General features: G+C 43.2%; 1 protein-coding gene across 1 annotated transcript in view; it reads right to left on the bottom strand.

The window, feature by feature from the left end:
• Positions 1–3,743: 3,743 nt before the first annotated feature.
• LOC126203553 (loricrin-like) overlaps positions 3,744–12,980 on the bottom strand; it is a 131,968-nt gene continuing 122,731 nt past the window's right edge. The window contains exon 9 of the mRNA XM_049937875.1: positions 3,744–4,066. Within this exon, the coding sequence (XP_049793832.1) occupies positions 3,744–4,066 (323 nt within the window). The remainder of the gene's footprint in view (positions 4,067–12,980) is intronic.

Genomic DNA, 12,980 nt, shown 5'->3' with positions numbered 1-12,980 from the left:
CATGTGCAAGAAGAAACTGTACAATATAAAGATTTATGGGTGACCTTGTGATTGTTAGACAAAACAATAAGTTATTCTATTGAAGCGTTGTGGGAAAAACGACACTTATCTGGTTTTGTAAAGTGGTTTCTTACATAGAACTCGATACGCTAATAGTTAAAATCATAGGGGGAGAGTAAATTTTATACATGGCAAATAAAGCTGAATTTAACAGCCTGTTACATATGACGTAAAATTATGAAATATTCGGAAGCGTTAGAAAATTCGTAGTAGATGCAGCATCAAGAAGACCGTATGTTGTGAGGCATTTTGAATCAACTGACCTGTTAATAATCCCGACAATGAAGTGTTTTAAGTTGAGCGACAGTGAGGGTATTATAGTTTTTATGTTTTCGTACAGAAAACAATGGCGTAAGATAAAGAGTAACATAGGGCCGTTTCAAACTAAGAGAAAGCTGGGTGACGAAATACAAATAAAATTAGCAATAATAAGAAACGTTTCTACGATACAATTGAGAAACAAAGAAGATAAAATATTATTCCTCTATTCAGTCGATTTGGTTCTGGCACAAAGGACAGATAAGATCAAATGAGTGCCAGAGAATTGTATGAGGAGCTGATATTTGAAACGATAAACGAATATGTCGGGTAGTATACAAACATACATTAGAATATAAAAGTGCCACTCTGCGTTAGGGAAGATGAAGTGAAGAATTTGTGAAGTGACATACATGTATAGCCTCGGAAATTTCCACAGTAATTGCATGTCACAAAAAATCGGAGAAGCAGAAACTGAGAGTATTTGAAACGTGGTTCTGTAGAAGAAATATGAAATTTACCCAAGAGGTAAGATACTAGAAGGCATTATGAATAACAAAGTGAAGGAAGCTTGTAGAAATTTCTTACGACATGAAGAGTCACATGAACGAGTCACGGCTAAGGCGCCTTTGGTGGTGGAGAAACAACAGAGACGAAAATCTGAAGGAGAATATGAAACATTGAAGTGTAGTGTGAAGGGTTAAAAAGGTACCACAGGACGGAAGGAAATGGAGGACGACGTAAAATTGGGAACTAAAACTAGAACAAGATAACGAAAGGCGTCTCTCGTGAACTAATGCTTTATGAATTAACTGTTCCGTTCGTTTTCTTCTTGTTCAAGGAACTGATGAAACTAAATGTTGTCATGATCAAAGATGCCAGTGAAGCAAACTAAAAAAGTAAGATTTTATAGTGCTAAGGAAAATCGCAAAGTAGAACATGATACGTTGTTCGCTAATGATGAACTCGGACATAGGGAAAAGTAGTGCCATTATAATTATTGCCATAGCTCAGATAAATTATGTTTACTATTAATTATTTTTATAGGAATTTCAGTGACATAATAGCTTCCTTCACTTTGGCATCGCTGTGGTTTTCTACATCAATGTTTTTTTTTTTTTTTTTTTTTTACAACGAGTGTGGGGTCTTGGAATTACACAGGACAATAAGCTGATACTAGAGCTAACCCAGAATAAGTCTAAGGAAACAACTGGCTATAGAAAAAGCAGAAAGTGCCATGAATATCCGAAAATAATGATAAAGAAACGGATGCCGAGCATGGGAAAATCAGGAACAATGAAACCTGAGTTATTTCGCATTGATAAGGAAATATAAACAAAAAAAATTTTGGATGATATTTGTGAGAGAGAATAACGTAATTAAAATTATACCTGCTGTCAGTGTTCATTCTCATTAAGATAACTGCTTTCTACGATTTACGGCAATCACAGACATAATTTATTTTAGAAAGTCAGCTGATAGAGTCAGTAGAGCCTGCTGGTTCTTAGAGTAAAGCATATGTGTTTCTCTTAGACTTTTCACGCAGCAACGTTAGGGATATCAAGCCAAAATGATATGTTACTGTTAAATAATAATAGGTAATACCGCACTAAAATACAGTTATGTAGATTAGTTTCGTCTCTCTCGGCCGTCTTTCGACACACAGCACCAGTAGCGTTCTGTTCAAACGCCAAAATAAATTGGCAATGTAGACGAAACTGTAACGTGCGCACAGATGTAAGGTGGGTAGGTGAGCCACTTCTTTAGTTTAGAAAGCCATATTACGCAGTGGACTTCCTGAGTGCCTGTTGAGTGATCATACTCCCACAAATCGAATACAGCTCGATCCAAATTCTGAAAATTGCCTGAACGCGACTAAGCCGGTCACAAATCGTAGATCAGTGCGATTTTACTGTTATAACAATAAAACATCACAGTGGCCGCTTCCATCTGACATTGGATGAATTTAAAAATATTCAGACCACTTCCAAGAATGCTTCTGATCATCTCCTGATTGTTTAATTGTAAATACAGTATGAAGTCAGAACTGGAAACATATAAATATGATGTGTATAAAAATTTCTGTTTCTTGGGATGAAAACCTGCGTGTTTGAGTTGCCCGAATTGCATGTTCAGCTCGATTTACTAACTCGGATACTAAGAGTATATTCAGAAAGTATTTTCCTCGAATGCTGTCTTATACGGAAGTGGAAGATAGACAATAAACCATGCATACAACATGATAAGGGAAGGTTGTGAATGTGGTCTTACAGAAGATTGGAGAAGATTGTGTGTGGATCCTGTACCCTCACTGGAAATATTCTTAGGATGCAATTATTTATTAGTCTATTTAACGGCTGATAATGTGTTGAAGAAATAAGGAAAGCTATCTGGTTGTCAACAACGGATCGTATGACGGTCATGTTTGTGCAGAGCGTTTTCATTTCAGCTGCTAATACGGCGTTGCTAAGACATACAGTCTCACTATGGACGACTGTGCTTCCTTAATCTTTCGTTACTCGTTGGATGCAAAGATGCAGTGTGAAATAAGTTACAGTATCTGTGCAGTATAGTGAATGTTAACCCAATGCTGCATCTCCTGTGTGCCTCATATCAATAATCACTAAAACGCAAGGAGTTAAGCGTTCGGATTTGATATCTCCTTGCACTATATGATTATGAAACTGTCTGTGGAACTATTAACAGGTAAGTGGAGTCCTTAGGCGTAACTAAGACGATCGAATAATTAGAGAGATAGACAGAATAACTAATGAATGGATACTGAGTCTAATCGGGGAAGATAGAGCTTTATGGCACACATTGACTATAAAAGGCGGTGGACTGAATGGGCACATCCTGAGGTATCAAGGAATAGTTAGTTTACTTATGGAAGGAATACAGTTAACAGACTCACGGAAGTATCGATTGATGTAGCTATGCAGAAAGGAAGAAACTTGCATAAGAGAGCAGCAACAAACCAATCTCTGCTTTGAAGAGTCGGACAACAGATTATATCAATGAGAAAGAAAAATTTTTTTCATACTGGTGTTTTTTCGTCGTATACCTATAACCTCCAAATTATTTAGCCTGTGTTGAGAATGTTATTAACTGCAAACGACATCGTAAGTAAAATATGAACAATTGGAATACTCATATTGTGCAGGCAGTGAAGGCAACTTTTACTTTCGCTGAGAGAAAAAGTTGCGTGTCCCTCATGATAATGGGCGATTCGCCTTCCTATTAACAGCACTGTGTCTATAGCTTGGGAAGAGCATAATTCAGAACGAAACTGGTATGGCAACAGTAAATGTTGAGAGCAGAGAGAAGGCACTCGAGGTGAAAGTGTGTGGCCGCAGCGAGTGGGGTGAGGCGTGCTGCCGGCAGCCGCTGCGCCCGGCCCGCGCGTGGTCCCAGATGACGTCACGTCAGCCCCTGCCGAAGTCCAGCAGGTGCTGCACGGCGCGCCGCCGGCCCAGGGTTTCCAGGGCGAGCCCCGGCGGGGGCAGGCGGTGTCCGAAGGGCAAGATGTCCAGCGACTGGACGTGGGCGCGCACTGCCACGCCCGGCGGGAACCCGGAGAAGGCGCCCTCCCTGTCACCGCCCCTGGAGCTGGAGCTGGAGGCGGGCAGCGACCGCGCCGCCGAAGACGAGGCCGGCGACGAGGCGGTGCGCGCTGTCGTGCAGCAGTCTTTGTACGGGATGCGGCTGCCTCCGCTCACGCCGGGCGTCGATCCACCGCCCCCGAAACCTGCTCACCAGAGGCGTCGAACCCGCAATTTGATTCAGAACTGGAACGGCGCTCTACCGAGTACCAAATCTCTACTTTTTATGAGGAGCGTTCAACAACCAACGCAAGAATTTTTTGTCCTGCAAGCAGGTTGGTTTTATTCGCGATTCCGATACACCATACACCATATTATTCCCCACTGTTTTGACTACAGAGCCATATTTTTCAACGTAATCTACTGTAAGATGGCAAGAACTATGCCCCTTACATGAAGCCATTAAAGATCACCTAACTCACATTGAGCGAACAGTAGGGCTGAACAAAAATGACTGACAAGGCACAATGCATCTTGTAGAGGGTACAGTACGGACGTATTGGAATAATTAATGTCGGGTGTTGTCGGGTGATGGTTTTAAAGTAATTCACACGACGTGAAAACTTTGTGGAAACGCGTCGATTTACTGGAGGCTAGTTTATCCAATTGAAGTATTCAGAGTTGACTGTGGCCGGCTGGGGAGCAGCGAAGGGAAGCGACAATAGGCAGCTTAGGGCGGCTCAAGCTCTGAGAAGGCGGTAACGGGGTGCAGCCTCCAGCTGCCTTAAGATGAGTGACAATGAGTGGGTGGCTGACCCTATGCTGGCGTACCGAGAAGCAGACAGAGAACTTTTACGCCAGTTGATAAATGTCCGTCGACCCGTTTACAGTGAAACATGCGAGAAAGCCGCACAAAGCTACGGTGGAGCGGTCAACAGAGGTCAAAATATGCGTGTTCGTGACTATAGCAACTTCACGCTAAATTCACGGTCTGCAGAATCCGAAGTAAATCAGGTGAAGAGAGACAGAAATGAAATACGCCAGTCTCCGATGGGATCGTAGGACTGAGGAATTTGAAGTACTCTCCTGGGAGTCAGAATTCCGAAAAAAATGGTGTTTTGTGCAGACGCTAACCTTGATGGGTGGCTTCGGAGCAGCTAAGTAGCAGAAGTTGAGAGGAATGGAAATTTTGTGGGAATTTGTCCACTTCCCAGAGCAGGCATTGGTCGGCGCTGGGAAGCGACGCATAATTAACGCGACTTGCACTGAAATTGGCGTAAGTGATTTTGCTGGAGGGGAAACCGAGGCCAAGAGCGGACTGGGAGAAGTCTCCATAGTGGTCTTCCGTTCCCAGCTTGCCTAGAGTGCAGACATGGCGTTCTTCACTCAGCTTGCCTGAGGAAGAGTGAGCATCTCTGCAGTTTAGGACGTAGCAAATGGAACGATTGAGCTTGGAGATAGAAAGTTTTGGTTCAGCTACGTACTGAGCAAGATAGCTAGGAGTGAATAGACGAGCGCAGCCTTGCAGCACCATGAGGCCGGCCGACGTCGTCACAACGACGCCGCCCCGTCACGCTGAATTCGGTGATATTGCACCCACTCCGGCTTGAATTAGGCCACTGATTAATTTGTTGGATCACGTCGGCACAGTTTCCACGAGGGTTTCATGGGCCGTGTATTTGGGAAATTCTTCTCGCGCTTCGCATTACGCCTGGGTCAGTCGATAGGAATTAATTTTTATTTATCGCGCTTTACTCCACGTAAACGCATTTTATTACCACTGCCTGATAGGAGAGTCATGTAATGTGATGATTGAAGGTCGGGAGTTAAAATAAATGTGTGCTAATCGACTGAATCTGTTTTCAATCAAGTAGATGAAATCCCAAGTCACTTTCTTAGTTAATTTTATTTTCAACATTTGCATCTGGTGTTCAATAGCTGAATATAACATCAATATGGACCCCTCTTTAATTAAAAGGGATGAATTCTGAATAAATTAATGTCAACACTGCCACTGCAGTACAATCAGGAGTCACAGGGCCTTATTATTTTCATTGCGCTATCCGATATTGAGGCAGTTTTGCACTCTCTGTTGATCTGTTAGGCAATTAGCTGGGGTGAACACACGCCAAAACCAGATAAGTGATGGGTGGGGTGTTACACTACATTCAATATGGCGGCCTTATGACACCTTACTGGCAGGCACTGTACGCCTGCACGGTACCACTCTACTGTTTCACGCGTGGAGCAATATCTTGCTGCATCAGTAACCTCCCTCATAAGGCTCAAGTATTTCTGCACGGATGGTCCTTTGTTGCTCTTTACGATCTTCTGTTAGGCGGCGAGAAATCCAGTGGACGCACACCTTTGAGTGCCCAAACTGCTAGACGAGAGTGTCAGCACCCCCAGCACAGAGCCGTAAGGTGTTTGATTATGATCCGTCGATCACCTCGATTGAGAGTGTCCGCACGTTCCAATTCTGCAGCAGTTACAGCTGTGCGCTGTTGCCGGCACGCGGTAGATGGCACAGGTTTGCGCGACCGTGTTGCGATGATGACAGACGCCTGGGCAACGACTCATTGTGTTTGTTTTTGTACTCACTGCCAGCTCTCTGTAGACATTCTACAACCGCCTATGAATATCTGTGATGTTCTCGTTTTCCGACAAAACAAACTCCCTCTGCTTGGAACGCAGCTACGTTACAGACGCAGTGTTGAAGGCCACGTACAGCGCCTCCACCTATCGGAACTTCATAAAACTATAGGGCCTGAAGTGGAAATATTTCATGATGTCCCACAATAAATTTCGCACATTTTCAACCGAACTTCACTGAGGAAAAAAAACTGTTGCGTTATTTGTTGAACGCCCCTTGTATTCTAACCTATGACACACGGTACACAATTTGGGAGCCGAAAGGGTGAAGGGGGGTTGGCAGAAGAGCTCTTGTATACGAACCGTGGGGCCTCTGCAAGCTAGGATGCGGTTCTACCGCTCCATAAACAGTCATTTTAATATATGGCGTACAGAGTGCCATCTTATAGCCTCAGTACCCTGAAGGGCTGTATGTTTAATGGCCCTTAGGCTTAGCTCCTGCATTGCGCTACAGACGTCTCTCGCAGATGCACGATGTTTTGTCTTCGGAAGCTCACCAACACCTATACTGAATTTAAAATGATCGGAGATAACAGATTTTGGCTCGATTTGTACAGAAGGGATTTTCTAGCCCTAACCCATGCCATGCACCCAGACATGTAATTCAGCGATAGGCACAAAGTGTATTTTATAAAGTGTGTAAACGCTAACTGTTTACAATGTGCCGTAATGTTGTAGGGGACGTCTGCACAAACTATTTCGTATGGGACACTTGTGGTCTACAGAACCGGGAAAGTACCTAATAATGCCCCTCCAGAAGCAACCTAAATTACAGAGGATGAGTTCCGTGCAAGGTTTAGTATAGTGTACCCTCTAACTAGAGATTTAAAACTACCTAGGGGACCGTGGACTGTCGTAAGTTAGATTATGGTAGTTTTCCTAATCGGTTTGGTCAGTTAAAAGGCGTATCCACACTACCTGTGTGTTGGGTGTGTTGCATACCTGTTGAGAACTACCTCATAAGGATCGCTTTCTTTATGTTGCCATCAATATCTTACTACACTCACTCTCATAAATTAAGGATAATTGCAGAATGTGGTGCCACACAACGAGGCACTACACAAAACTGGCGCTAATAGCGTAGGCACATAGGGGACACACACGAGACATATCTGTAAGTCCACGGTATTGGTGATAAGTTAAGAAAACCGTCGCGAAACACATGTGCTACAAAACGCCACTGTTTCCTGCGCATGTACCCTGCACGTACACAGGCCGCACAACGGTTTGGCATACTCTGGATCAGGTGGTCGAGCAGCTCCTGGAGTATAGCCTCCCATTCTTGCACCAGTGCCTGACGGAGCTCCTGAAGTGCCCTAGGGTTTTGAAGACGTGCAGCAATACGTCGACCGAGAGCATCCCAGACGTGCTCGATGGGGTTTAGGTCTGGAGAACAGGCAGGCCACTCCATTCGCCTGATATCTTCTGTTTCACGGTACTCCTCCACGATGGAGCGTGCGTTATCATCCATCAGGAGGAAGGTGGGACCCACTGCATCCCTCAAAAGGCGGACATACTGGTGCAAAATGACGTCCCTATACACCTGGCCTGTTACAGTTCCTCTGTCAAAGACATGCAGGAGTGTACGTGCACCAATCATAATCCCACCCCACACCATCAAACCACGACTTCCATACAGGTCCCTTTCGAGGGCATCAAGGGGTTGGTATCTTGTGCCTGGTTCACGCTAAAGGAAAACCCGGCGAGAATCATTGTTCAGACTATGCCTGGACTCGTCCGTGAACATAACCTGGGACCACTGTTCCAATGACCATGTACCGTGTTCTTGACACCAGGCTTTACGGGCTCTCCTGTGACCAGGGGTCAGTGGAATGCACCTTGCAGGTCTCTGGGTGAATAAACCATGTATGTCCAGTCGTCTGTAACCTGTGTGTCTGGAGACAACTGCCCAGTGCCTGCGATAATGTCCCGAGCAAGGCTACCTGCAGTACTCCGTGGCCGTCTGCGGGCACTGATGGTGAGATATCGGTCTTCTTGTGGTGTTGTACACTTTGGACGTCCCGTACTGTAGCACCTGCACACGTTCTTGTCTGCTGGAATCGTTGCCATAAACTTAAGGTTACACTTTGTGGTCATCAATATGTGTTTTTTGTGCCATTTTCGACACACAGTCACCATTGTGCTAATGGTCCGAAAACGTCTGCACACTTACTCGCTGCACCGTACTCTGTCATGTACCAACACACCTCTGCGTATGTGGACTGCTGCCAGCGCCACCGTGAAACGAACGCACGTAAAATGCACCTCATGGTCATACCCCGAGGTGATTTAAACCCGCAAATCGCCCACCAGAGTATTGTTTCACCATGTATCAGCATTATCCTTAATTTATGATCGTGAGTGTTGATTCCCATAAAAACCGGAAGCGATGAACCTTCTAGAACCTCAGTGACGGATAAACAAAGGTCCAGGTAACCTACAGATCATTTTTGTTTAACATAGTTGCCCTACTGTCTCTTACTTAAAAATAAACTATTTATGGCAACATTGGAATTGTCGATGTTTAATTCAGGTTTTACTCGAAGATTATTTATTTGTAACGTGAAACATAGGATGTCGATGTAAAAAAAATACAGTGTTCAAAATGCGCTAGAAAAAGCAATTCTCTCAAAAGAAGTTACAACTATAAAAACACCACGAAACAAAAACATATCAAGCATCGCTTCAGTACTTTGTCGAGATTATATAAAACATTTTTCTGTTATTTATAAACAATTCTTCACTTATCAGCAATAACAAGAAACTCTTGTCTTTGATCAGAAGGAAGAAAGTTGTACTGAGTACAAAATAACAACAGTAATTATATAGATTTATGTTTGAGCATGTACACTACATTTGGGTCAAAATTAATAGCTTTGGTTATATAAAAGCGCAGAAGTTACGCTATCAACTAATTTTATTACTTGTAACATGCAACTTTTATTTTGTAATAATATAAAATATACATATTGTACTCACACATAATTATGTTCAAAACAAAGAAACAAACAAAAACCAAAAAATTCGTCAGCTCCCAAATTCTCTCGCACCCTACTAATTCCGATCAATTTCAACTCACCATCAGATGTTTGTGAGGCTCTAAACACGAGAAATAATGAAGCTGCTACTGTAGTTGCAAGAGCCATAGAGCATACACCCTTCAGGGCATCGAGTTCATGAGAACCCCCTCCCAGGGAGACCGTTTTTCGGTCAGTTCCAAGCTACGTCAATAACACCTCTGGCTTCCTAGAGCCATAGCTGCTACGCATATTATCAGTATATCGGTATAAATGGGATATGTATGGACAGAGTAGAGTGACACGCCTCTCACCCAACAGGAAGTGAACCGATCACTGGTGAGCTCCAATCAAATAGGATTCCTCCCTGTAAATATTCAGAAAACTTCAGTTGGTTCTGAATAATAACCCTGATTCCAGCTGTTGCATAAATTTATAAGTTTGCCTCATTTTTATACACTCTGAGAATAACGCAAATAAGTCGTCCGCTGTGTCCGTGTACCGAATTATGACTGACCGTTTGTAAATATTTGTTAACAAAATTACTGAACGAGTCGGCTATAGTATTACAGCCAACCAATTCTATTTATCACTTACGTGGGAGCAACGATAGCTAGTAACAAGTAATTCGATTTGTGCTATTCAATTCCCAAGCTCGGCTGTACAAATCAATGACCCGCCCAGGTGGAATTACTGCATACTGCCAGGAGGAAACGAGATTTTTGCTGCAGAAGTTTTGGTATGTACTCATACTAGTTGCACTCAAGTGCTAGATACTCCTGTAACGTCTTTTAAGACTCTATTCATGAATATGAGCAGTTATGATTAATCAGAATCATTTCTGTTACGCACCTAGTGCAGGTGGAAAGTCATGACCAGCGCAAAAGAAATCTCAGAACGCAGTTCGCTGCCTGATTATGAGATGCGCTGATGCGTCCCATGTGTTTCAAAATCTTTAATAAGTAACAATAAGAATGTTGTAACTTCCTGGTAGATCAAAACTGTGTGTCGGACCGAGACTCGAACTCGGGACCTTCGCCTTTCGCGGGCAAGTGCTCTACCAGGCTCGCAGGAGAACTTTTGTGAAGTTTGGAAGATATGAGACGAGGTACTGGCTTAAGTAAAGCTGTGAGGACGGGCGTGAGTCGTGCTTGGGTAGCTCAGTTGGTAGAGCACTTTCACGCGAAAGGCAAAGGTCCCGAGTTCGAGTCTCGGTCCGGCACACAGTTTTAATCTGCCAGGAAGTTTCATACCAGCGCACACTCCGCTGCAGAGTGAAAATGTCATTCTGGAAACATTACCTAGGCTGTGACTAAGCCATGTCTCCGCAATATCCTTTCTTTCAGGGTTGCTAGTCCTGCATGGTTCGCAGGAGAGCTTCTGTAAAGTTTGGAAGGTAGGAAATGAGGTACTGGCGGAAGTAAAGCTGTGAGAGTGGGGCGTGGGCCGTGCTTGGGTAGCTCAATTGGTAGGGCACTTGCCCGCGAAAGGCAAAGGTCCCGAGTTCGAGTCTTGGTCCGGCACACGGTTTTAATCTGCCAGGAAGTTTCATACCAGCGCACACTCCGCTGCAGAGTAAAAATGTCATTCCAATAAGAATGTTATTATGAGGTTACCAGATTACATAGCACTTTTCACTGTATAGAACCCCTAGCATGCGCCTAGGATATTTGATTACGGCATCCAGGAATGGTCGAGCAGTAGCGAATGCAAGAGGGTATTTGTAAAGTCTGAGAAGTTGAACAGAGATACTGGCGGAAGTTAAACTGTGAGGGCGGAGTATGAGATGTGCCTGGATAGCGAACTTCGTGAAAGGGTTGAGCGTGAAAAGCGATGCTATATGTTAATTTCTAGTCCAACACACAGTTTAAAATCTTTCACGAATATTATCATTAATATAATGGAATTTTATTGTTTTTAAATCTGTATGTCCAATTGAAACGCATTAGTTACGTTGCTGTACAAAGTTAAGGTATTAGCAAGTTCGTTAAATTCGTAGTGTTTGACGAACTGCGATTGTGATTTCACTTTATGTAGGTATGATATGCAACCACACGATTTATAAATTTGATACGACTTATTGTACCGTTAACTAGTCTTCGAGCCAGTGCATCATCACATGTAGGCGTTACGTGAACATTGCAAGTGTTGTCTGGTCCGTGTACAGTCACACGCTAGCATCGTGGCGATTGCTCTGTCCCCTGTTGTACACGACATATTAATTCCGATAGTTCATATATCAGCCTGTTGACCAGTAAACACACACACACACACACACACACATACACACACACACACACACACACACACACAAACACACTATTTAGCTGCAGTTGGTTTTAAAGTAACACATTGGCTGAAAAGTACAGCACGTTATCGGAATTAATTTTATATGCACACCAAGAGACAGTGCTATCACAGCGACGCTAGCGTCTACTTGCACGTAGTCTGAGAATACCTGTAACGTTTCCGTAATACTTCCATCTGATGATATGCCTGCAGGGACTCCGAAACTAGTTAATGGTACTATAGAGTATTTTATTGTCTATAAGACGCTGCCGCGGGAAACCTCTCTCTACCTGTCAACATTGGATTCAACTGGCACGGCAGTGCACCGATGCCACGAACATGAGTTTCGGGGATTCACAAGCTTGCTAATACTGTCTCCCGCCCACCCCACCGTCACAAAGGAAGAACACTGTCTAGCCTATGATGCGTCATTGCCGTCCACGGTGCCAGTGAACTTGAACTGAAACTGATTTGAGTTATTGGTAACAATAGAATATTCTTGTTAGTAGCTAATTTCGTAATGGAAAAAATAAAAGGTATTCCTATGACGTGGACTGTAAACTAAAAGTAATAGCATATGCAGAAGAACATGGAAACGGAGCAACTGAGTGGCATTTCGGCCCTCCGCCAACAGAAAAAGTCATTCGCCATTGGCGAGCTAGTAAAAAAGAACTGAAAAAAGTGAGGAAGATTAAATGTGGAAATAAAGGACTTAATGTAAAATGGCCAAAACTAGAATATAAGCTACTGTAATAGATTCATGTACACCGTCAAAATGGCATTGGAACTAATACAAAAAATTATTTAAATACATGCTCGTAAACTAGCTCTGCAGTGGAATTTAACTGTCTTCATATCTGGAGTTGGTCGGTGCTACAGGTTTATATAACGTCATGGACTTAGTATGCGAATCAGAACCAAAATATCTCAGAAAATACTAAGAGAGTACGAAGAGAAAATATTATCTTTCCATCCATTTATTATTCAACATCGGAAGAAAACCAACGCGAAACTAAGCCAAATAGCGAATATGGACGAAACTCCTCTGACATTTGATGGGACGAGTAATACAGGGTTATTACAAATGATTGAAGCGATTTCACAGCTCTACAATAACTTTATTATTTGAGATATTTTCACAATGCTTTGCACACACATACAA

Source organism: Schistocerca nitens, chromosome 9 (assembly GCF_023898315.1).
Source record: "Schistocerca nitens isolate TAMUIC-IGC-003100 chromosome 9, iqSchNite1.1, whole genome shotgun sequence".
NCBI lineage: Eukaryota > Metazoa > Arthropoda > Insecta > Orthoptera > Acrididae > Schistocerca > Schistocerca nitens.
The sequence above is the reverse complement of the archived record's forward strand: the minus strand, read 5'-3'. Positions and strand labels throughout refer to the sequence as shown.